This window comes from Clupea harengus, chromosome 10, assembly GCF_900700415.2.
Source record: "Clupea harengus chromosome 10, Ch_v2.0.2, whole genome shotgun sequence".
Lineage (NCBI taxonomy): Eukaryota > Metazoa > Chordata > Actinopteri > Clupeiformes > Clupeidae > Clupea > Clupea harengus.
The window spans coordinates 27,833,204-27,860,278 of NC_045161.1; the positions used below are offsets into that span (position 1 = coordinate 27,833,204).

The following is a 27,075-nucleotide window of genomic DNA, read 5'->3' on the forward strand; positions in this document are numbered from 1 at the left end:
CACTGGAGGTTAATTTGTACATTATGCTGTCCTATGTCGATAAACAGGCTGCAGGACATACATGTCTTAGAAAAACACAGCACACAATCTACTATGTTACTTCTGAACAACACAGTACATGACTGGACTGAATTTACCCTTGGACTGAATGTACATCTGTTTGTCTATAGCTTCATGTACCACTGAGATCAAAGATGACAAAGAGAGAGAGAGAGAGAGAGAGAGAGAGAGAAAGAGAAAGAGAGAGAGAGAGAGCAGAATTACTTCAGTGAAGCAAATTTGTCAGTCTAAAATGGTTCCTGTCCATTTGCCATCATGGGCTTGGTGCTGTGCATTGCCAATATCAACTCCAAAAAAGAGTCACAGTGCGGCGGCATCAAACCTCATTTAATGAACTGCTACTCCACAAAATGTTTGAGTCATTTGCCACTGATCTGAAAAGGGGGAAAAGGTTCCTGTCATTATGGGTGCTCCAGCCGGGGTATAGTGGTTCAGGATCATAGAACTCATCTTCCCAAGCTAACACATTAGCGCCATCGCTCCCTCTCTCTCTTCACAGCACTCTGGCTTCAATCTGCTTCTCATTTGGCTTCTGTGATGTAACGAAAGGGTGATTTGGGCAAATACACTGTGTTGAAATTCATAGTTGTATCTTTTTTGTGTGTGGATTTACAAAGCTTAATCCCCCCCCCCCCCCCCAATGTTTAAAATCTCACACGGGGGGGGCCAAGCCATTTGTCCTGGCTGAATTAATGCTTCTGGTCAATGTCAGATGCATGATGGGACAAGACATTAGTGGGATACAGTGAGGGAAATGAGTTGTACGAATAACAGCGTCTCTCAGCTTGTCTTGTTCATATGACCCCCGTTGCACATTCATATTAATCACACCATTCATCGAACCAATCCAACCATGACCCCAGTTGTTGTAGTTAATATGATCTTCAATCAGACTCCTTACAAGTCATCACAGTACATTTGAATGTCACACTAATGTTAGATAGTTAAGATAGACAGATAGTTGGTTAGATAGTTTTTAGTGGCATCCATCAGTAGAAATGGAATATTGCATTCATAATTATGTTTTTATAAGTGTATATTTACCTTTAAGTACGTATCGTTGTGTGTTTTTCGTTAGCTTAGATTGAGCCATTCATATCTCCATAAGGAGCCGGTCCTCTTCCACGGAGTCAGCGGGTGGATTGCCATTTTCGCTAGTTTACTATGCGACAGGCTATGTTGCTGGTACTTGTGTACTTGTGTACTTGTGCTGTAACAATAAAGGACGACTACTACTACTACTATGTTGCAATGCCATTCTACAGTAGCCCAGAATGGGCAAACCAAAACACTGACTCAACATAGGGCTTTTCGTGCTTTTATGGCATTTGACTGCCACTGTAAGCACTCACACACAAGAAACCTCACCACTAGAACAACACACTGCACCTTTAAATGTTATTATGAGAGTTTAAGGCATCGAGTGCTATGTAAGAGCATGCATTATGGGTAGGGGTCATTGCATAACCAGCTGGTAATTATTGTAAAATTAACCCTGACCGAGTGATCAGGACACTAAAGCAGTCAATTATTCACTTCAGTGGTCAGTGAATTGGAAATGACTGACCTGCAAATACCTTGATCGACCAGTCAGAGCTAAGAAGGAATCATAACAAACACACACCAGTGTGTATATATGTTCATAACACTACTAATAACATCCAAGTCATGCTAAAGGGCAAAGCTAACTGTATTATAATGCTGTTTAATGTGATATGCATTATTCTATATCAGTATGATGCCTTGTGTTATTAAGTCCTCTTCACAGGGCATGAGGTATTTTGATCATAGTCTACATAAAGGCATGCCATTATACAGAGTAGATACTCAATTCGAGTGAAGAGCTTTTAATTTTTATTATTTTATTTCCTTTAAACCTTGTATGGTGATAGAAGTATTTTTCACTGTTGGTGAACCTCTTAAACAACAACAACAAAAAAACTGGCAGACAGAATTGACATGTTTCTTTCGGATCAATAATAATTTTTCCAGGATTTTGCACTGAAGAGAGAATTGTATTTCTTAAAACATTCGCTTTACACTTTAATATTGAATGAGAGTAAAAGTTTTTCCTTGTATGAAGCCCTTAACAAGAGCTGAAGGTATGGCTAAGAGAAAGCACCAGAATGCCAGTCTATGTCAGTGTGAAGAGGAAGAGCTGAAGGTTTGGCTAAGAGAAAGCACCAGAATATGTCAGTGTGAAGAAGCACTGGGCTCCCTGGGTGATCTCAAGATAATGCGTTTGTAATAAACTCCATTGTACCGAAAGCAATAACTGACTTCTCTGTTTAGTTGCTCATTTCAGAGAAGAAAGAGCTGCACAGAGATACGGCCCATTATAAGCTTACAGGCCTCGGGAAATGAAAGAGGAAAAATAAGAAGAAAAAGAAGAAGAAGAAGAAGAAGAAGAAGAAGAAGAAGAAAAACACACTCAAAGGAAGTAAAATCTGTGGCAGGAGTAATACTTCTATTCACCTGTCAAGAGGCCATTGAAGTTTTTCGGTTTGAAAAAGTATAAAAAGTGGACAAAATGTTTGTGTTTGTGGTAAAGTGCTTCCGATGCGCTGAAATGACCAGACAAAGACCATTCAAACGGTCCATCATCAACTTCCATTTATTAGTATCAAACCACTGCTACAAAATTACATCAAACATGATGAAAGTGAACTTGCATACGTGCTATACACAATGTAAGCTTTAAAGTAATTAAAGTATATGAATTTTCTTTTATTCTTTTTTGTTTTGTCTGACAAATATCAATATATATCAATGCCACTTAAAGCCATATATGTCATTCCAGTGATCTAAAGCCTATAAATATACAACTATATATCCCTGGTGGCTAGAGGACCTTCATACACATTTGAGTAAAGATAACCATTTAAAATTTCATGATCAGCATGAAGATTTAAATGAAAAAGAACCCCAAAAAAGTTTCTGGCAAATATCTTTGTGTTTTTCCATTACCGTCCAGTCACATTACTTAAGGAAGCCTCGAAAGGCAAAGTGAAAGAGAGAGAAAAATAAATTAACACATTTTCAAAAATAACACACATGAATTGATCCACAACAAGGAGAAGGGATGGAACATGGCTGACCTAATAACAAATGTCACTCATTGTAAACTCGTAATACAACATGGGCTTGTGGATTAGTCAGTCAGAAGGCTATTGATTGGTTCCCCTCAAATTCACACCTGATGTATGGCTACAAAAGGTTAAGCTCCGAGGCTCAGATGACGGTCAATACATTAACAGAGGAATGGATCTCAGCTGTTTCACTGTATGATACCAAAGAACAAGACTCAATTTGCTGCCAGGCGCATTGCTTCTGACTTCTCCTTCCATTAGACCTCTCCCAACTGACTGAAGCCAATCTTGAGCACCTCGTACGCTGACAGCTGAACTTATCCTGTACAATAAACAAATCTGCCCCGCACAGTATATATGCCTGCAGTCAACAGAGGACAGGATTAGACTGTTCTGTTAAATATTTTGAATGGTAGCAGTCTGCACCATTGCTTTGCAAACTTATTTTCCGGCTCACTGGGGATACTGAGGGCCAAGTTATCACTAAATGGAGAGCCTTATAAAAGCTGTGTGTTCTCAGGTTGGCAGTGTGCGTACAATCGGAGATGGGGGGGGGGGGGGGGGTGAACCTTCAGGTAAAATAAACAATTAAACACATTCTTGTGACAGACCTGACAAGTGATACTTCCTCGTAAGATCTGCGATCAGTGTGGTTGACTAGACCAAGCTTGCAGCGAGTGCACAACGATGTTTGTCTCGTACGTCACATGACTATGTGAAGCTGTCAGATGCTAAATACAGAGTGTTAGGGAGTGGGTGGCTAAAAGATAGGTAGGCAGAGAAGAAAGCTTCGCAACCTGCAAAATGACAAATGTCATCGTACACCGGATTTGGATTTCTGTGGTATTTAAACAGTTTGAGAAAAAAATGATCCCCGTGAGCCGCACTGAGCTCTCCAGGAGAACCGAGAGCAGAGGAGGCTGCCGCCCCTGCCCCCTTCAGACACCCTCTGCCAAACACTTACAAAGGCACAGGAAGGCTTTTACCAGCCGCGGGGTCGGAGGAATCAGCTCTCCTGACCACGCAGCTCCTCTCCTTTTGACTTTGTGAGAGATGCCTAGGTAATGACCAAGGCAAAGTGAGTGAAAGAGAGAGAGAGAGAGAGAGACTGAGAGGGAGAGAAGCGAGAGAGAGAGAAAGACTGAGAGAAGCGAGAGTGGGAGAGAGAGAGAGAGAGAGAGAGACTGAGAGAAGAGAGTGGTAGAGAGAAAGAGAGAGAGAGAAAGACTGAGAGAGAAAGACTGAGAGATGAGAGAGTGGTAGAGAGAGAGAGCGAGAGAGAAAGACTGAGAGAAGAGAAAGATGGGTTGAAAGGATTTAATCATGTAATGTAGCCCTCACCCTGTCCTGCTAGCACATGGCATATATCATAAACGTCTTGACAACAGGAAATGAACTGTTGGCAAAGTGTATGTTTTCTCGAGCGAGCCTGAGAAGAATGGGCGGCAGCAATGCAAATGTTCTCCTTTATCGTTACACACCAGTTATGGTTACGGTGTGTCCAATGCCACAGAATTAAACTGCTGGAGGAGGACCACCGGCGGGAGTGAATCACTGAATCACTGAATGCTGCTCGTGCTTCCACTGGGAAGAGAAGAGGACAAAATGCCTCTTCTACACCATAGATGTGGTCTTTTCCCTAGTGCATTTGAATTTTATTTGAAAAATATTAAAATACTTATTTATTAAATTTCAATGATGGTTGAGGAAGGTATACAGCATTGAGTGGCCAAACATTTGTAAGTCTTGGCACTGTGCAAAGTTTCTGTATCATAACATCAGCTTAGATTCTCTGAGGTTAGTTGTAAGATGCCGGGACAGGTAGGAGACAAGGAAAACTTAGAATCGGTTCAAAATCAAACATGCATCGACATGAGTGAAAGTATATTTTCTTTTGTGGCAAATTTCATGTCTCAAACATCAGCTGTGATCAGTTGTGCCTTTTGGCTGTGTCCTGCCTGTTTACCTTGCAGTCAATGGTACGAAAGGATCCAATCCATTCATGAACATTTATGTCTGAATAGTAATAAAAAGAGTAATTCACCATCAACGTAAGACAAACTTGTCCAATACTAGCAACACACAAATCAAATTTTGAAGTATGAGTTAACTATGTACCATGCATAATTAAAAGTATATGATTTGATCTGTACTAAAAACACACTCTCACTTGAGGACGCTCACGTAGTACAATGAGTATGATCTTAAAATGTTAGAAGTTGCAAAAAAAAAAAACAACAGAAAAAAAACAACTGAGTTTCAAAATGAGGCTTAAACATGGTATTTAACTTCTCAAATACTTTAAAGGCACATTCAATACAGTACATGTTCCCCATATACACTCACGTTTGATCCTTGCTTGGTAATTTAAGCAACAAGAAAAAGAAACATCAGACTAGTGTTCATTCAAAGCACTGAACATAAATCAAAGTGATTAGCGTAGTTTCAGGTGGGGTCAGAGAGGGCCCTAGTGTTTCCGCTCACTCTGCCTCAGCCCCTCTCTCGGAGAACACCGGGGCGCGGGGCGCTCATAATTAAAAGAATATTTAAACACCCCCTTATCAGAGAGTCGAGGCTTTAAAAGGCTGCTAATGATAACCCAGGCAGAGCCTATTTGCTTCACAGGGGAAGACCACTGCGGATGCAACATGGCTTCCTTTTGATAAGAAGGGGAAAAATAAACCTCTCTGATTGGTCACTTTACTTGGAAAAGGTGGGTCACCACAACAGGTCAAACAACTTTTTAAATTTGTATATAGTTTAATATTTCAAACTCCTGGGGGAATTCAATCAAGCAATTTAAAAGCGAAAGAAACGTTGAACAGATAGGATTTAGCCAGTAAAATCCCTCGATCGAATTCCATCACAAGTGTTACTGATTAAAAGCTTAGTCAGGTCGGTCGTCAAGCGTAGTGTACAAACACACCAAATAACCCTGGTGGCACACTGGTGTCTGCAGGAGACGATGGAGTTCAGCAAAGGTAGTCACCTCCATAACGCCATCTTAACACAAATGCTTTGAATTAATTTCTTCTCATGAGTTTAATCTGTTGCTACAGGCGAAGTTAGTGGATGAATTAGGCTGTATTAATATATTGCACAACACAGAGTTGATTAAGATGTCTTTTTTTATGCAAATATATGTTGCGTCTGTATAGATCTGTCAACTCTTGTCACAGGGTAAACATGGGCTCATTCACAATGAAACAACATATATATACTCATATAAAGGCGTTAACATAGGTGTTGAGAACACAGACCCCATTCTACAGTGCAGTCACCACTGTGCCAGGGTTAAAACAGTCTCACTATCTTTTGTTATACAGTTATACTCAACAGAAATAGGTGTAACAGAACAGCATTATTATGCGATACATTATGAAATGGTAGGTACATTCCGAGTGTGGTTTAATGAAATCGAGTTATAACATTCCTGAAACTGGTTTAAATATTGTTTTGTGATAATTTGCCACCTTTAAAACACATTAATTTGACATGCAGCACAACCATAATTTCTGCACATCGTCACACACAGGAGTGTGTAGGAAGGTAGAGGCGAAACCAAAGCTAATCTCTGGCTCTACAGGTTAGATAAAAAATGAATTCTACTGTCTCCAAACGTACACACAAGTGACTCATTTCTATAGTATCATGTTACTGGTTCACATCCTCTGAGTTTCAAAAAGTAGATAGTTGGATTACAAATATTTTTTTTTTTTCTTTTCATCTATTTATTTGACAAGAACCACCTGCGTTTATGGCATCTAAAATAACAGACAAACATTGTAAACTATGTCTTACTGTACTTCTCTCAATTGATAATCATTTCACATTGTTGTTCACGTGTCACATCTGTGTTAATGCTCTTAAAAATGAGGTTAATGAATATTTTCTTCCCCTCCCCCCCATATTAATGTAATATTTAAACAAATAAGCAACAAAGTATATTGCAAAACCCATCATAAATCTCTTCATAAACAAACAAATGAAACAGAAATACTGGTCATTTAATTTAAAGTAAAATCCCTCATAGCTTTGAGACAAAAAAAATGGAAATAAGTTACAAAAACAGCGGACATGGTGATATATTTAGTCACAATAAATACTGGTCAAGATTCCCCTATCACACTGTGAACAGATCATGTGCTTTCTGAAGGAGATAGATATGCCCATGGATAACTCCTTTACAATCAAACAAATAACTCACCCAAGCATTCTTGTGAACAACCCACGTGTTCCTATTTTTTCACTCAAGCAATCGTTTGAACACTGATTCTGTTCATCTTTTATGAAGGGAACAGGTGCGGAAAGAGACTGAGACAGCCATCCGTTTGTGAGTTATACGACAATATCTCAACACTGACTTGAGCTTTTTTTTTTATGGCACGGATAGAATTTTGTTGCTGGCATACTCTCTCGCATTCTCGGGTTCATAATTAAATTTCCGATGGATACAAAAGTAATACTCTGGATCAGAGGGGGGAGCTGGAGGTTAAATAGATAGCCAGTGGTGCATTCAGCCTTTTTAGTGTAACTTCTGCACTGTGTTTGTCCCGCTTATTCAAGCTTTGACAAGGAAGCATATTGCTGACGCTGCAATGTTCCTTTAGAATCCATTAGAACCCTCATTTAGAGTTCCTACCTTACCACTCACAGGGGCAATACACCCACAGCTCTAATGGTTTGTTTGCTTCTACCTCTCAGTTGAAAGTGTTCATTCATGCACACATCTTAAGACACGATTATATGCAAATAATGAACAATATGGAATATTGTGTCAAAAGATTCGGAATAACAAAATGACCCATGATACCAATTGAATAAACTTATACGTGAGCGGGAATAAAGAATAAAAAAAATAAAAAGCCAACTGGAGTCCTTTCTAGAATCAAGAAGGATGTAAGGTGTTATTTTTCGGGTGAGAGCCTTGTGGGGTGAAGGTCAGTGGCTGCTTAACGGTGTGGTGTAAATGAATATGACTGCCTAGGTGACAGCTTCAGCATTAGTATGCAGACGATGCCCTGGCACCCGTGAGTCCCAATCCCCAGTCTCTTCTACAAACACTACGCCAATTAGCAGCCATTCCTCGGTGTAAAAGTGTGGCTAAAATTGTTGCTTTGAGGGGGTGACAATGTGAACTGATTCACAAAGTGGGTAATCAGAAAGTAAGAAAAACGAAAATCATAACTATTTACACAATGGAAAATTTCACAGGAAGAAAAACTAAAATCAAAACAGCAAAAACAAAACAAACCAAAAAAAAACAACCAAACAAAATAGACCATCCCCAAAACAAGTAACGCTGATTATATCCCACGCTGTTTTTGAACAAACTCTACCAGACTGGACCCAGTAATCAGCACAATTTGTGAAAGCGCTGGAGGGCTTTTTCTTTACAGTCATTTGTGTATGGCCGTCTGTGGACTAGTAAACAGTGACGGCGCAGGACAGCACCAGGATCAGGTATCGGCAGGACAGCAGGACGCCGGCACTCCCCGCGCTCCCATATGGTGCCGTGTTGGGCGCTGTAAACAAAAACAAGAGACACTGATTAGGACACCCGCTCCAGCGCCTGCCAAATGCCTTCTCTCCACCAATAAGCAGCCATTGATCTCAGAACCGTTGTGTTGAAAGCCAACATATTTTCATTGCAGCGATTCAATATAGCGTTTTTCTGTGTGTTGTTTGCCATGCCTCACCGTTTGTGTTACTCAGATCTAAGAGCTAACGATTTTTGTCTCTGAGGTGTTAGTGAAGGCTGGTTCAGAATCTCTGCGAGTGACTAGGAGTGCTCTTTGTGGGCAGAGTAATGTTGGATTGAGAATGTTTGGAAAGCTCAGAGGCACGGTCTCACAGCCCACTTTCCTGAACGCTCATCCTCATTTCTGGGATAGCTCCTAAGCCCCGCAAAGAAGACGTCACACTATCAGGGACAACATTGCTTTAAGGGCACAATTATTTACAGAGTGTGTGTAATTTATATGATTGATGTGGACCTTTCATACATGCATGCACCTGTACACGTGAATGCACACATAAACACACACACACGCACACACACACACACACGCACACACACACACACACACACACACACACACACACACACACACACACACACACACACGCACGCATACACACACACATGCATAGTGAGGGAAAGAGAGATTATTTGTGTTTGTTCAACTTCAGCAGAACATGATTGTTTTTTGTATGATGTATTGACAACAAAGAAAGGATCATTGCACTTCTTTAAAAAATGAGTTCTTGATTATAATGTCATTGATTTCTCAGTTGTGTGTGTGCCGAGAATAATTAGAGGCAGAAGCATTATACTAAAACTACTCTTTAAAAAAAAAAAACACTCTTATTCATCAGATCGATGGCACTGCCACGTGTTTTTTTGGAGATGGCATTCAGTGTTTGCCAAGAGACAGGAACGAAACGACAGCAAACAGAGGCAGCGGTAAGGCTGAATCTCAGGGCAAATTTGTGGAGGTAGCGCATATAAAATGCATGGACAGGCTTGGAAAGGAAACTGCTCCACAGACTGCAGCCTCATTCTGCTTCCACCCATAGCACTGGATAATGACACAGTTCTGCTAGGCTGCGAGAGGGAGATGGTAACCATGGAAACAGCTCATATCCTCCATGCACCCCCTTTTTCTCTCTCTTTTTCTTTTTTTTTATTCTTTCTTTTTTTCTCCCCCTCCTTCTCGGTTCTCTGTTTTCTGTTCTCCAGTGCTGCCAGTGTAACAAAATAATCTGTGCCATAAGCACCTGCTACAACAGTTAGGCAGGAGTTCTTCATCAACAGTGGAAACAGCATATGGCCAATGAAGGTCTAAAGGACGGTGGGTCTTTTCTGCCCAGTGAGCTGTCCGCCGTGATCTGTTGGGTTGGTAAACCTCTGCATAATTGCCTTCGTTTGAGGGATGATTCTGCTTTTCACACAAAGACCCCGCAACTTTTACCCAGGACCAGAAGTAATTAATGGCACTGCTAACATGGCCTGCTTCATCGCAGCACTTCATTTTGTACTTGTTTAATGTCCCACGGTGTCTAAATCAGTCAATGCTGTTGTGGCCCTGTTGGCTCTAATGCCAGTTTTAATGAACTCTTGTGTCCAGAAACACTGGCTCAAACGTTATGACCCCCCTTTCAATTAAGGCAAATGAGACATAACAAACATAAAAACTTAAAGGCTATTTTTTTTCAAATCTTATTACAAATAAGTTACATAAATATTCATAAAGTGTGCTATTTTTTCAGAACCTTTAATTAGTTGAGTGTACAGGGTGCCTTGAGGAAAGTCCCCTGTCCCACTTAGTGTTCTTGTAATAGCAATCTTCCCAGCAATTAGTGCAAGGTTACGCATCAAAATCTTGTTGACACAGATTGCATCTTTTTATGTATAAGCAAACTCAATGATCTTATATGGTTCAGTGGCCAAAGTGTATCATCTTTGCTGCCGATAGCCCCTGAGGAAGTAGCCTAGCAACAGTTTCATCAACTATGGAGGAGACGCACAAGTTGGGGCAGTGCACATGCTGGAAAAGTAGGGCAACCGCAAACAATATTTTACACAAGATCCAATGAAATGGGTTTGAGACTTGGGTGATTTATACCGCTAACATGCGAACTGGTCCCACAGAGGGAGAACAGCTGACAGTATTGATGATACTCATGCGTAATGTGAGATTGACATTGATTATGCAACAAGATATATTCTATAATTGATTAGACATTTAGACTGATCGATTTATTGACCTGGATATAACAATATATTTGCCAAGCCATTTGTCGAACTAAGAAGACCATTTGGTAACATTTGATATTCCACAGCCAGCCACAGACTACAAGACTAAGTACACACTAATTATATTATTATATTATATTATAACAGCTCTTACTGAGCCTCAATGCTTCCTCTGATTATAATTATATCCCTATAGCCACTTCAGTGTACTGTTATTACCAAGAAGGTACACTATACTTAAAAATATAGTTACACTGTAAAAAGGGCAACACAATTGGAGGTGTGGCCAAATAGTTGTACTGTATTCAGTTCATTGATTGCTTGTTTTGTTTCCATTTAATAATAATGCAGAGGAATCAAAATGGATAACAGCACAAATGACGGATTAATGTATCAGCAAATCATGTCAGTAATATGCATCCAGCAATTAAACTAAAGCCATTTAATCTGCTCATTTTGGCGACCAACTGACCAATCTTGCATGTCAGGGTCTGCGTTATCCTACTAATCGAGTTTAAATTAGCTCAACACACAATCACACAACGCACTGATTCTTGATTATGCCAATAGCAAGAGTTACATGAGCAGCACGCGAGTGAGGAATTACAATTAGTCTCTTGCGACATCCCCTAATCACATCTCAGATTTGATTTGTTTCTCCTTTGAATTGCTAATACGTTTGAGCACAACTCTGGAGAGTGTTTGGAAAACAAAATGAGAGATCTAATAGTCAGAGCGGACGTAAGTCATTCTGCCGCTCTCGGCGAAACAGAAACATGCCATCCCAAAGCCGACTCTAACCTCCCTCTCAATAGTTATCTAGCTTACAGTGTGCATCTTTGGGAAAGCTAACTAAAACAAACTTTGGTTTGCAGTCTTATCTTAGCTCCGACTAGACATACTAGCTATCCTCTATCATTCGAGAATTATTTGACCTAACTCCACTGTGACGGCCAAGTTTGAAACTATCTGTAAGCTATAGTACCGTTATTATAACATCACACCAAGTCTTCCTTAGGTCACTGCCTGCCGGTGGCTGATTGGTCAGTATAAAAGACGCACAAGGTCTGCTTGCGAACTGTACTGGGAGCGGAGCCATCCTAGAAGTTCACAATGCTCTATAGTGTGGGAAGAGAAGGTGGCGGCGTATGACATTTAGATTACTCAAACAAGGTTAGCAACCTCCCCCGTCTTCGTCCAGATTCTAGACTCTCTCACTTTGCCATCCCTGCTGGTCTGCTACTCTGGGAAACTGCTTAGCAGTCCACCTACATGTCCACTCTGGGCCTGCTAATAGTTCCTCAACAGCCAAAGCTTTGGTATCCACTTGTCTCTGGGGATTCTCTAATACTGATGCCTACTTAAACATAGTGATTGCAAAATATCCCTATGGCTTGGGTATCTGAAATGAAATAGGTGTTTGCAATTCCAATTACATCTTTAGGGAAGGACTGATAAAAGCAAGTTAGCAAGCTGAATGTTAAGTAACAACTGAATGTTAAATAAATGGCAATGAATACTAAGCATGCACTCTGTCAGTTTGGTATGACGCTGGGTGCCAACTGTCTTCAACGCTCATAGTTGTGTCTTCCCTCTAAGGAATAGATAATAAACACAAGACTAGTAAGTGTACTAGTTCTATTACTCTGGCTAGATGGTGAAAGCTTGCCTTCTTTTCTGGACAGTCTTGCCATCTCTTTCCTGCACTGGAGTGTTTTTGAGGTGAGGGAGGGTTGTCTTTTAAAACTCTGAGTGAAAGGTTCACTGTCCTCAGCTATCAATCAGTGACCTTTTGTCTCTCTGATCCACTCCTGCCAGGTTGATGAAACATTTCTCAGTGCCTACACCGTCCTCCACATGTCTGTGTCCAGCCTACCTCAGAAAATACAGCCCAGCTAAACTCCAACAGCTCTACAGAGAGACTTCACTTCTTCACTTCTTGTCACATATATCCCCGCTAGGCTTATACAACAAAAACGTGACCAGACTCAGACCCTTACAAGTACAGTAAAACACTTTTGGGAGAATGAGGGGTAACACTCTATGTGGACAGTCCGCCTACAGAGACTTCACAGAGTCTTTCTAATTGGTCACTGAACATCACCTTAACCAAACCCAATCTCTAGCGCTAGATTTAACCATAAATTGTGATTGACAGAGTTTCAACAGATAGCTTGTTAATAATCTGAGCATCTTTAGATAGTCTATAGGGGACCATCCAAAATAAGTGTGTTAATAATCTGAGCATCTATAGATAGTCTATAGGGGACCATCCAAATAAAGTATGTTTATAATCTGAGCATCTGTAGGTAGTGTATAGGGGACCATCCAAATAAAATATGTTTATAATCTGAGCATCTATAGATAGTCTATAGGGGACCATCCAAACAAAAGTGTGACCGAATGAGCACTCCTCACTAGACAAACTACATCTGCCATAGTAACAGACACAGCACGTGTCGCAAAGACATGTTGCCCACTACACGTGACGTTAATGGCTGATATCACAACACCAGCCTCCAATAAGCACTGGGTGAATGTCCACAAGTCTGCTTCTGTAGTATGTATGCACGACACAAAGTGAATATAAAGCAGAATCTCACACAGAATCTGTATAATTCTCCTTAATGAACCTAAAGAATCACGCCAAGGAGCTAAATATAGACCTGGCGGGGTGAGGAGTTCTGTGAAGCTGTTTTTAGATCCTACTGTACCTCTGGGTTATCAGCACACAGTCAGTCCCTTTGAGGATTTCATAGAAGCACAGGCCTCCTTCAGCATCACATCAGATGGGATTTGAGGGGTGGGGGGTGGGTTACATGGTGGTATGTTTGTGTGAGCTGCTTAGCAGAGGTGTGTGTGTGCGTGTGTGTGTTTGTGTGCGAGTGTATGTGTATGTGTGTGGGTATTTATGTGTATGTTAATGTGTGTGTGTGTGTGTGTGTGTGTGTGTGCGTATGTGTGTGTCTCTGGCCTTGAGCATGACTTAATCAGGAGCACAGCAGGGCTCTTTAAGACATCACAGAGACTCTATGCACAAAGAGAGCAGAGGGAAATCCAGCAGAGGTCATTTCCAGGGAAATTACACCAAAAAACAGAAGACACCATGTTGGCTCCTATACCTATGGGCATTAAATATGGGAGCAGTGGATTAAAACTCCACATCAAGCTTTATGCACTGTTGCATCTGATACATCTCACAACCCCAGGAGTCAATAACGGTCCTTTTTGCTTTAAACTTGTTGGCAAACATATCCTGTTCGGCTATTCTTTTGGATCATTTGTCTGTTCTAGCCCTGAATTTAAACATGAGGAAACTATTTACTGGGCACTGATGATGGGGTATTCTTCTTGCTGTGCCCTTGTTCCACTGCAGCAACACTACCAAGTACAGTACAGTACAATGTAACATACTATAGTTAAAGCAACACTAGCAAGTACAGTACAGTACAATGTAACATACTAGAGTTAAAGCAACACTACCAAGTACAGTACAATGTAACATACTATAGTTAAAGCAACACTAGCAAGTACAGTACAGTACAATGTAACATACTAGAGTTAAAGCAACACTACCAAGTACAGTACAATGTAACATACTAGAGTTAAAGAAACACTACCAAGTACAGTCCAGTACAATGTAACATACTAGAGTTAAAGCAACACTGCAAAGTACAAAGGAAAGGAACTTCTGACTTTGTACTTATAAGTAGACGCTGTACTTAAACCTTCCTGGCTCAGTTTTAGGAATGAGGTTGTGGTAAACATAAGAACTCAATGTGCAGTTACACACAAATAATTACTATTTTACACTGCCCTCAGTGGTGTACTTAGAAAGTCACAAGGGTGTGTTTAAGTAAGCTTGGGCGGATGTTATGGTTGCTGCTGCAATGATACCATATTGCCTTTAGAATTAGAATTCCAAAGGCATTGTGATGAAATATAAAATGAAGTGTGTAAAATTGCTCATTAGATAATTACCAGCACAGCTAAATCAATGCCTGACATAAAGTGTGTGGTGTTTGGTGATGCTCTCTTTTCATCCGCAGTGGCCCCAACGGAGAATGCTAGGCTCTGACACATAAGCGAATACTATCAGTGCATTGCACGAGAAGCTGTTTTGAAGATCTGTGTTTCCTGGATTTAATTACAGCTTCAAGTGCTAGACTTTCAAACAAGACTGGGAACATTCCACACTTAATTGGAAAGATCCTATAGAAACAGATTAAGTGGGCGGAGAACACATTCATATTGATATTCCATCACAGTAATTCTTTCATTGCGGTTTAGGGGGCTAAAATTGATTCCCTTGTAACCCGACCAGCGCTGAGGATTTTGGCCTTGCTGACGCAGAGGTCACTTATCCTCGGGCTGGCCCTGAGGGATGGCTGAACAGTTTGCGTTCAGTCCTGCCTGGAAGATTAACATCGCTGGCACCACCTGCAGTGACTCCAAGCAGGGCCATAAAGGGCATTGCCTATGATAGTCCCATAAGCATCCCCCAGTATTAGTGTAAGCTACAAAGGCGTGGTCCAAATGTGAATGTGGCTTTTATATCTCGACACATACACATATAATAGTTTATGGCAGGTGAAATAAGGGAAATGTATGCTATGCTATGCTATGCTAAGCTATCACCTACTGGTGGGCTGATCTAGGGAAGTCACCAGCAGTCAGTGGGGGTAAGGTGTACCCGCTCCAATAGTACTTATTAGCTTTAACTTTGTAATCTTAAACTTTGTTAGCATGAGACTAAAGGTTACCTTAGGCCATAGCAGATTAAATATTATTTCATTGCACAGCAGGAAGAAAAAAAGAAAGAAAGAAAACCTGGACCTTCTGAATAGTGTCCATTTTATTTCTAGTGCTTGGCTGCTCACCGCCCCTAGGGATGTGGAGACAAAAGCTATAGTGTCCCTGAGTAAGGTGCATTCATTCAGGATCCCGGGTTATTTAACGCCCCTCGGAGGCTCCACTCAGCATACTAAAAATCAATTCAGCCAGAGCTTCCCAATCTCCGGACGAGCAAGGGGGTCGTTTACAAACAGTTCAAACGAGACAGGGGAGATGGCAATTTATCTACGGCCACGGAATGACTCCTGACGTTTCTGCATATCAATCGACTGCAGCTGTATTCCAGTGTGGGACACACACACAACTGTTTAAGTTATTTGCTGGTCACCAATGGTAAGCATATATTCAGAATGGCAACTATCAGCAGTGGATTTCATATCCTGCCTGATGAAGACTGTACAGGGTACAAGACAACAAACATGGTATCTCCTTCGTAACATCAACTTTCCTTAAACGGGTGATGAAAAGCATCGAACAGGGAGTGGTGCATGTCTCTATTGAGCACAAATCAAAACCCAGAGATTTCAATGCCTTTGGCCACAATCACGTCTATACAGACTTTCCATTCAAATTTCAGGTAAAAAAAGACCTGGGGACTCTCAAACAGTCAGAAACCCTAACCTTTTCACAGCACCAAACACGCACATACACACATACACACACACACACACACACATGCACACGCACACACACACAAACACAAACACACACAAACACATTAAAATAGAGAGTGAGAGTGAGAGCGAGAGAGAGCTTTCAAAATGTTATCACCCCCAAATCCATCCTTTCTTTGGCTGGCTTATCCTCTGTGACACCCTGACACTATCTGTGTGTGACTTACACGCCGGCATAAATACCACATCCCTGCCTGTGACACTTGCACTTTAACGTGCTGCGCCATGAGTGCTGTCAGGAGCCGGCGTTTTACACCTCCGTGTTCATCCCCTCTCTCCAGCACGGAGTCAGAAATTATTGCCTGGGCTTGCTTGACGCTTCCTGACAAATGAGGCTTGAATATTGACCCTGGTGAACACAGCCACCCAGCCACCCTTCTAACTGTCTCTCTGTTTCTCTCTCCCGCCCAGATATAGCTGCCTTCACGTCCGCCTCCTTGCCTGTTACCTCTCTCACATTGTCAGGCTCTGTTCTGCTATTTATTTTTTTAGACTGAGAGTGAAATCTTCCCTGGATGGATGTTTTTTGTTTCTTTACACACACACACACACACAAAAAAAAACCCAGCTGCAACCCTGCCTGTATGTCTTAACTCATCAAAATCAAAATGGCGTCAATAGAGGAAAAGCTCCAAAGAGAGGCCGGGGTAGCGGCGGGGTCGTGAACTGGAGCCGGGAGCTATCGATCTGCCTGATGGGTCTGCTTCTCTTCCCCCGGCCTGATTCATGGAGACTGTCTCTATTTTGGTCAGACAGCATTTAACTACTTGCAAATTTTAATTAAATGATTTGTCACATCGAGAACGGGATTTGTCATTTAGAGCAAAGTGCCCCATCTTGCACAGAAATGATTCAAGGGACTGAGGCAGTTTGCCATTGGAAACCCTGCTTCACCAGCTGCAGATAACCAGTCAAAGGGAGCTTTAATGTACTTGCCAACATACCTAACAAAGCCTATAACGATTATATATGTAAACTGATTAACTTGCATGCAGGGCTGCAGTGGAGGCTAAATGCACCTGAATAGTGTTTATGCACCTCTATATACAGTCTTCAAGAGAAGAGATTCCTATTGCGTAACCAGGGCAAGCATATTCAAACTGAAAGTAGCATATTCAAACTGAAATGAGTGTATTCAAACCTTAAAGTATTGTTTTCAAACTGAATGTAGCATATTCAAACTGAAAGTACCATATTCAAACTGAAATTAGTGTATTCAAACCTTAAAGTATTGTTTTCAAACTGAATGTAGCATATTCAAACTGAAAGTACCATATTCAAACTGGAAGTAGTGTATTCAAACTGGAAGTAGTGTATTCAAACTGAAAGTAGTGTATTGAAACTGGAAGTAGTATATTCAAACCTCCGCTGCATTATCAGCAGTTATGGTATCTAGACTGTGACCAATCACATCGTCTCTTGCAGTAGCCGGGCTTACAACAGCGAGCAGTAGAACTGGGCTTGCTACCTAGCTATCTATTTATCTAAAATAGACTAGCAAGCAAGTGAGCGCAAAAGAAAAATAAACTTTATCGATGTTATATTTTTCATTCTTTCATACTTTCACACTCTCTTTATGGTGATTAGTACACTTCATAAACTTTATATTTATCTCATTTATATGGTCTTTCATAGTTTCATACTGTCTCTATGGTGATTGTGATGACTCTTCATAGACTAACCATATTGATTTCTTTCATACTGTCTTTGACTGTTTTATATGGTGATTAATACACTTCCTGACTATATTTATTCCTTCCATAGTCTTGTGAAATGAACTCCAGCTTCACTTTCTAAATGTATGTATGAACCACACAGTAAAGCCCCAGTGATCACCCAGTGATGCAACTCCCTAGAAAGCCCCAAACGGTAGCCTATAGCAGCCTGTACTGCTACACAGGAGCTGTGTTGCTCAGGACCCAAGCACCTAGCAGTAGCCTATAGGAGCCTGTACTGATACACAGGAGCTGTGTTGCTCAGGACCCAAGCACCTAGCGGTAGCCTATAGGAGCCTGTACTGATACACAGGAGCTGTGTTGCTCAGGACCCAAGCACCTAGCGGTAGCCTATAGGAGCCTGTACTGATACACAGGAGCTGTGTTGCTCAGGACCCAAGCACTGGACGCTGCCCTGCATGCAGCTGCTAACCCATTTCCCATTTTCCACAGGAAATGTCCATTCTACAAATAAATAAACAAATATGCTGAATAACATTATTTGTGTACCACTATGTCGTGGTTTCACATTACCTTGATCCCCACATCATTTTTTATTTGATCACTGCAGCCCTGCTTGCATTACTATTCACCTTCTCACAGAAAACATTGTCTGGAACCCTACAGCCAGCCTTGGCAGTTCAAAAGAAACAGGCGTATACACAGATTGCCTACATATCCTTTTATTTCCTTTTTAATCGAAACTATATAGTGTCTACTTTATATGTATACAGCAATAACCTGAATACATAAACACCCAATGGCCTTTGATATGTCACAAATGTCTTGAATCTGCAGACAATAAAGCCTTACACTGTCGCAATCTGTGCTTGGTCTTCGTTTGCCTTAAATGGCAGGCTACTTGTTAATTTGTATTGAATCCTCTCACAGCGATGCAAGTGTTATTTCTTTCCTCCATAGATGTGGAAAGTGGCTGGATAATGACAGCTTCTTGGGCAGCGCAGGAATATGACAGTTTCATCTTGCCTCTGAGAGAGGCATGTTATTCATCTTTAAACCCACATCAATCACCACACCAAATGTCAACAAACAAAGCAAAGGACAGACTATCAAAATCTAATCGCTTGGGAGACATGTACGAGCACTAGAAATCAACAGCTAAGCTAGTAAATAACCTTCTCAACCTTTCCTGCTGGAACTGGGGCTGTAGTGTTCGTGTCTTGCAGATTCATTTTAAAACGCAGCAGGAACAGCCAAAGAGAAACCCAACCGATTTCACATTTCCCACATTAAGGACATTTATCCAAACATTGAGGATAAAAACAAGAACATTTTTCTTTTCCTTTAAAAAAAAAAAACAAGACTTCAAATGTTTTTCATATGAATATTTATCAAGAGAAGGCATGCGATGTGATTGGGTAAGTGACTGCAACTGACTGTTAGCAGCACTCATTTGGAGGGGAACCGTATAAAGAGAGTTTAGTTCTCCTGCTCTCCCGTGGCCCTGGGGCGCATGTTAGATCTCTTGCCAGTGGCACCCTTCCCTCCTCTGCCTCCTTAATGATCGTCACACAAAATGCCACTAATGGAACCTCCAGCAAGCACCACAGAGGGGTGCGCAGAGTCTCGCCACTGGTGTTTCAGGGTTAAGCGCCTAGGCTTCTTCTCCCATGGGGCATGACTCACAATGTTAGCTAATTTACAAATTACATTAACACCACAAGATGAGCTAGGCAAGGACATGTTCGGCACTGGAGACGACTGATTAAAAATGTCATCATATGTCGCTGTGTGAGGGCGTGTGTGTGTGTGTGTGTGTGTGTGTGTGTGTGTCCGTGTGCGCGTGCGTGTGTGACAGACAAGATGGGAGGCTTGAGAATGAGAGCAAAAGTGAGGTAGAAGTAATGAAAGTGAGAGAGAGTGTGAAACAGAGGAAGGGAGAGAGAGAGAGTGTGATAGAGAGAAAGAGACAGAGTGATAGAGAGAGAAAGAGAGAGAGTGATAGAGAGAGAGAAAGAGAGAGACAGAGTGAGAGAGTGATAGGGAGACAAAGATGGAAAATCTTTTGGAAATGCTCTGAATTTCTAATATAACTGATTGATGAATATTTACTGATCAGCTGGGTGAGCAGCTTCCTGCTTTCCTCTGTGCTGCCCGTGGCGTCTGCCCTTGGAGAATTTATTGTCATTGCACACGGAGCTTTCAAATGACAACCTTCTCATGGTGTCCGCTTAGCATTCCCGGAACCGCTCGGGAAACACACACTCCATTTCATGACTTCTGAAGTGAGTCCACACTCTCTATAAATGCATGAGGATAAACATTTTCCCTGTCAGGGTGAAGTGTTATAACCTCAAAAAAAAAAAAGCTCTATAAAGGGCATCACTCAATATCAAAAGCACCTCCAGCCAACTGCCACACACACACACACACACACACACACAGAGACATCCCAATGGCTTTGAGACGGCAGACAACCTGACCAGCTTGTAGATTTGGGTCGTGCTCTAAAACCCTGGCCCATATCGGGGCCGGGCCGGCCCTGACGTCTGCATCTAACTGGGTTGGTCCCTGTTGGAGAGCGTGCAGCTGGTCAGTATGACAAATAGGCCCCGGCCAGACAGTCATAATGCGGAGGATCAGCGCGGTGACTCCGGGGACTGGACCTCTCATTAGTGGCAGTGCTGAGAGACACCAAAGCAAATGACTGATTTACAGAAAGAGGCCAGAGTCCTCGGGAGAGGTGCCCGGACAGGCGGTGGCATCCACACACAAATGCCATGTTTTTACATCGGAGGGAACGAGAGAGAGAGAGAGAGAGAGAGCGAGGGAGAGAGAGAGAGAGCGAGAGAGAGAGGGAGAGAGAGAGAGAGGGAGAGGGAGATGGAGAGAGAGAGAGAGAGAGAGGGAGAGGGAGAGAGAGAGAGGGAGAAAGAGAGAGAGAGAGAGAGAGGGAGAGAGAAAGCAAGAGGAGCATACAGTTTTACAACTGCAGCTGATTTACGACTGGTTTCAGACAAAAACATTATCGCAGCATTTTGGAAGCGTATGCTAACCATGAGTGAATTACCTGGGGGGGGAACCCATTGATGATATCAAACACACTCAACTCCCAGGGACCACACATACTGATTGAATATATATCTGCACTGTAAATCCCTTTGGTGAAAAGCATCTGGTAAGTGATTAATTGTATGTGAATTTAATTTAGCTTGGTTGTCTGCAGTTGAGGCTGAGAGACCCAATACTGCCTCCATGTTAAAACTCACGACCCATTTACACCAAGCATCCATACTATAGCATATACGTTAATAAGACATAATAGCAGTACTATGTAGTACTAGTGAATAATACTAAGTACTATGTAGTTGTCATGTCAAAGCATAGTATTACACATAACTAATTCTAACCCTAATCCTAATCCTAACCTTATATATATATATATATATATATATATATATATATATATATATATATATATGTATATTTTGTGTTGACCTCTCCAAGTAAAGGAGCTACATGATACTTGATACATGTACATGATACATTTATTAAAAAAGTAAATTCAGAGTACCTTAGCACACTTACTATGAAGTGGCTGCAGAGATATTGTCTGGCCAGAGCTGAAACTACTTCCCTGGCCAGTGTGTTTCTTCAAGTTCAACTTCAAAGCCCCCTGGTGGAATCATGGCAATCAGTTTGCCGTGTTGACTGGGCTCTAGTACTCTCCACTGAGTTCAGAGACTGCAGGACTGTAGTGCTCTTCCGGAAAGCTAGCCCTTGGGAGCAACCCTGAGCCTGGACGCTCACAGAGTCCCCCTCAGAAGCGCACACTGCGCTAGAGCAGCCAAGCTTTTCACACTGCCGAAAATGGCCAGGCTTTGCCCCTCAGCCAACCTCTCCCACAGCTCCTCTGTTGATTTCAGAGGCACAAGGTTTAAAAAAAAAAAAAAAAAAAAAACGCCTTTTCAATGAAAAATCAATTAGACACAGTTCTGTTCATCTGAGTACTAATTGGTCATCGTGATCACCAGAACAGACATGGTGAAACAAAAGGTGAAAAGGCTAAAAACATTTAAAACTGAAACATAGCAAAGAGCAACACCGATATTTGTACCTAACGTACTACTTGTATTATCACACTGTACCTTGTTGAATCAAATGTAATTGGCATTTTATGTCTGCACACACATTAATGACCTTCATGTCTGGAATTTGTTCTCAGGACTCAGTACAATGAACGGCAATCGTTGTTATTTTTACACTGCCATGGTTTATAGCCAGTAGAGGAGGGCAGTGATTACGATTCCATTCATTTGCAATCAACAAACCAGGAACCTGACCAAAAAAAAGCGAGAGCTAAATAATATGAGTGCTTTGAGTTATAATCCCAGCCACCTGAAGTGTCTGTTGGCCAGTGTGAGAGAGACCTGGTTTTGCCCTGGATGATGTACAGACCTTTCTAGTGTAACACAGGAGGATTGCATTACTTCTTTGAAGTGATTCTCAGACAAAAAAGAGTTATTCATCCCTTTCAGACTATAACTCATGAACAGGTTGGCTATCATTCATTGTCAAATGAAAAGTTTCAAGGCAGTTTTGTACATCGTATAAAAAGTTCAAACCAAACTTGACTCCCCGACAAGGAAGCAGAGAAAAAACAGGGACAAATGAAGGACATCACTATGTTTTGTCACTGCTTTTTGATATGGGCATGATAAAAACACGACACATGTACAATTTGTCTCATTTTTAAATTCCTCAATGTACTGTAGTCAAATAAACTGACAGTGAAAAAGTAAATGTACTGTCATTGCTTGCCATCGCTTATCAATATGGACAGGAATGCTAACTGTCGAACCCAATCTCCACAGCAGATCAGCGAATATAGATTACTGTCCATGTAGCATTCAATCATTTTACAGTATCAGGCTAAATAGGTACAATATAGTACAAGACTAAATACGCATAACATGATGCTTTAAGCCACTACTGATATATCCTGCCTTCTTCAGCCCATCCTAAACAAGATGTACCCACCTTGTCACAACACAAAGGTGATTTGAGCTTCAGCATATAGATGAAATACCAAATCGTGACTCACACAAATACACATTACGTACTATGAGAGCATGCAGTGTTATGGACAGGCCATCTCTGTCCTCTGCTCTCAACCCCGGTCACTTCCAGTGCTTGACCTTTACTCATTATTAATTCTCATCATGACCCAAACTCTCGGAGTAGAGAAGCTAAGAAATGAAGAAGCACTTTACTACTTTGTGAGACTGGAACGAGGGTCATCAGAGTGCAAGGCAAACACCCACACTCTCACACCAACACACTCAGTGGAGGTCCCCAGGTAGCTTTAGCTGACAGCCAAATAAACTTTTCATTATTGGTTTCGCAGCTGCTGAAATGGACACTTTGACAGAGCTTTCAACCCGTAGTTCCTCTTCTCCTGGCATGCTGAAGGCCACTGAAACTTTCGCACGGCTCAAACCTTTCCATCAGATCGGCGCAGTGTGCTTGCAGACTACAAGAGTTCAGAGTTACGAGCTGATGATAAGCAGTGCGCATGAAAATGGCACTACTCTGCAAGAGGGACTTTCACAGGCACAAATGATTAGTTTTTTATGTTTTTCATTCTGACGCCATGTAAAGGAAATGGTTGTATGGTTGTAACCATGAGCATAGATTCTTTGCCACTTGTGTACCTTACCACTTCCATATAACATCCTCTTGTTATGTAAGGGGAAATTGATGACAGGGCCCTCGGGTAGCAGAAAATAACGCAGGTTTGAGGTGGTAACGTGGCCTCGAAATGACATGGAATGTAGAAGGAAGAAGCTTTATGAAGGAATGAGAGCGACAGCAGCAGTAGCATCATTGTTGGCACCTGCTACCTGCAGCTGGTAGGTATGGCATTTACCCTTGAGCGCTGACTGACATCCAGAACCTCAATGCACTGACCTAGATGGAGCATTCCAGGGCGTAGAGGTGGACAACATCGAACCCAAGATTGTATAATTTCAGCCGCTTTGTATTGTAGGATCTTCATAACACCAGCAGGAAAAGACTCTGTGAGAATATCTGAACTTGGCCATTAGTGCCGAGGACAGTCACAAGAGGTACGCCACAGTTAGCATACAGCACTTAACATGTCTCTCTCCACACAGCCCAGCAGACACCACCCAACATATCTCTCCACACACAGACCAGCAATCAGTCAACCGACTGTTCAGCCACTGGAGGTGATGATAAGGAGCGTCCGACAGCTGAGCAGAACAGCATCCTCCATGGAACCAGGAAGTCAGATAGTCGATGTTTGGTGTTGCCTTGAGCAGTGGAGCAGTTCTATCGCCAGATGTGCAATTTGAGCTCTACAGCCCAACGCAGTCGTTATCGTTAACAACACCATCAGTAAGGTAACTTAACTTAGAAAAAAAATAATGAAAAAATAATAAAAGAAAACCACTACATTCAATAGTTTACAGTTTTCCTTGATGCCAAGACACGTTTCTTGAAATGATGCTCCATTCCCAAAACTCGAAGCACAAATGCATAACGGCACACTCATCTTCACAAACTTCAAACTCCATGTGAAAACCAAACTCTCCACTCAAAATCGCCTAATCTGACATCTAAACCAGACTTTGCCATCAGACATCACACAAGCCATCAAATACACATCCACTACAAAATAGCCATCACTGGTGAGATAAAGTAAAAATCACTACTGTAAAAAAGACTTGTTAATGCAATGAGGAATGGTGCATTTGGTGCTTCCCCAGAAAAACCTTTTTACATGATGAACACAACATTCTTAATTCCCCAATGTACTGTAGTAAAAAAAAAAACGGAAATTAGTAAATGTACTGTAAAAATATGCAACTGATAAAGACCGTAGAATACAGTAAAATAGTTTCCATGTATTTACCAATGTACACCAATGAAAAAAAACCTAATAATTAATAAAGAAAGACATCCCATTTATACTGACAGAATAAGTGGGCGGACCAATGGCCCTTTTATCGATCCTGAAGTTCTGATTGTTGTGTGAACAACTTTGACTCTTATTGTTTCCACCTGGGGAACTGTGTGTTAAGGCCCCCTCACTCCATAACGTTCTGGTCAACGTTCTATGACGTAAGCGGAAACGTTTGTAATCGTCCATGGTCGCTGGTATAGCACCAGAAGAGCGTTGTGTGAAAGCTGGTGAACGCTGTAATCGTCAGTAATCGTCGGTGATCGGCGGAGAACGCTGGTCCGAAAATACATTTTTGAACATGCACAAACGTTCTCATGGAGACCAGCGTTCTTTAACGTTTAATTTAAACGCTGGAGAACTTCCGTGGAACGTTTTATTAACGTTGCACGCGTTTGGCTATCTTAGTCAGTCGTTGGGTAAGGTAGACTGAGTACAGTTGATGCACCCGAAATAACTTATGTGCGCAGCAATCCTGAGAGGTGAATTTTAGTTTGGACATGCCTACTAACGTCCTCTTTGATCCCGGGAAATTTGAGCACCTAACCCATCTCTCGTACGAAGATATGGGCGAAAGTTTTTTCACCAAGGGAAGATCTTGATTTTATCATGTCCCTTCTACAATTAATATGTTATTAACCATACGTGATCAACAAACGCAACTTACATCATTGCAAAGGTTATTCTATGCACTATAAATCTACATATTCCATGCTATCATGTCATGCAAGGTCATTGCATAATCTAGCGAAAAGCGGAGTGGAGGGTAGGCTATATATCAGACCTGGGCAAAGTGCGGCCCAAGGGCAATTTGCGGCCCGTTGGCTGTCCCTTTGCGGCCCGCGGAGGTCAATTGTAAATTAGGAATCAAACGTAAATACCTGTATTTATTATACGGCTCTTCAGAATGTTCCAAAAAGTTCCGTTGATTTGAATGGAAAATCCCAACGTTTGCAGTTTCTTTATATTCACTGCTGCGAAAAATGTATGACTGCTGTCATTGGCAACGGGTTTTGTGTGTTCTAATTCACATCTTTCATATCATTCCGCAACGCATATAGTCCGGTCATTTAACGTAACTGAAAGTCATTGAAACTTGAAGTCAGAAGGTGGGTTGCTTCGCATTTGCGTGAAGAACTAAACGGCAACAAAATCATTAAAAAGAGGTGTTTTGGAGAAATGTCTTCTATTGTTTTGGCAAGTAGGCTAACCGTATGTTTGCGGGATATTTTTTTATTTCCGTAGGCCTACATTCGTGCGTGTAGGCGTGCCTGCGACCATTTGCGCTGATAAAAATTGATATTACTATTCATTTGTATACTTATACTATTGCATTACAAGCTTGCTCTCGTGTGTGTGTGTGTGCCATGTGTATTGGTCGTCTGGGAACACCTTTAATACTGCAAAAACATGCTCATTTTCAAAATCGTTTTGGTGAATGTTGATTACATCTTGATTAAATAATGTTGGCGTTTTTACTATGCCTGCACCACATTTTTTTGATAGCCTAAATGCAACATCTACTCTTACCTGTAGCAGTTAATCAAAACCATACAATTTAATGTTTTTTTATAAAGAGATACAACTTATATTGAGCAGAATTGAGTTCAGCCTATTGGTCCGGCCCTCTACAACACTCCCACTATCTCATGTGGCCCCTTGGGGAAATGAATTGCCCACCCCTGCTATATATGCTTGCTTGAGCCCAGCATGAAGTAGATGTACTGAACTTGAACATAGCTGAGTACTGTTATAGCTGGTACTGTTCCATGGCAGATGGATATGATATGATGACTCTTGTGACATGGACAATGTGTGTGGATGTGTTGATGTTTTCTAATAATAAACATTGAGAAACACAAATTCAGTGTCAAATTTAAATAATTTATTTTAATAACATAAAACCCCAGGAATAACGCCCGTTATTTCGTAAATCACAGTAATAATAACAGTAAATTTTGTCCGAAGACATTGCTAG

The 27,075-nt window shown here is 41.4% G+C and overlaps 1 protein-coding gene across 2 annotated transcripts in view; it reads right to left on the reverse strand.

Moving 5' to 3' along the window:
* Positions 1–5,889: 5,889 nt before the first annotated feature.
* Positions 5,890–27,075, reverse strand: part of negr1 (neuronal growth regulator 1) — a 106,753-nt gene continuing 85,567 nt past the window's right edge. For both annotated transcript variants that reach the window (XM_012821546.3, XM_031574681.2), the window contains one exon: positions 5,890–8,674. In XM_012821546.3, coding sequence (XP_012677000.2) covers positions 8,574–8,674 — 101 coding nt within the window. In that variant the 3' untranslated portion in view covers positions 5,890–8,573. The remainder of the gene's footprint in view (positions 8,675–27,075) is intronic.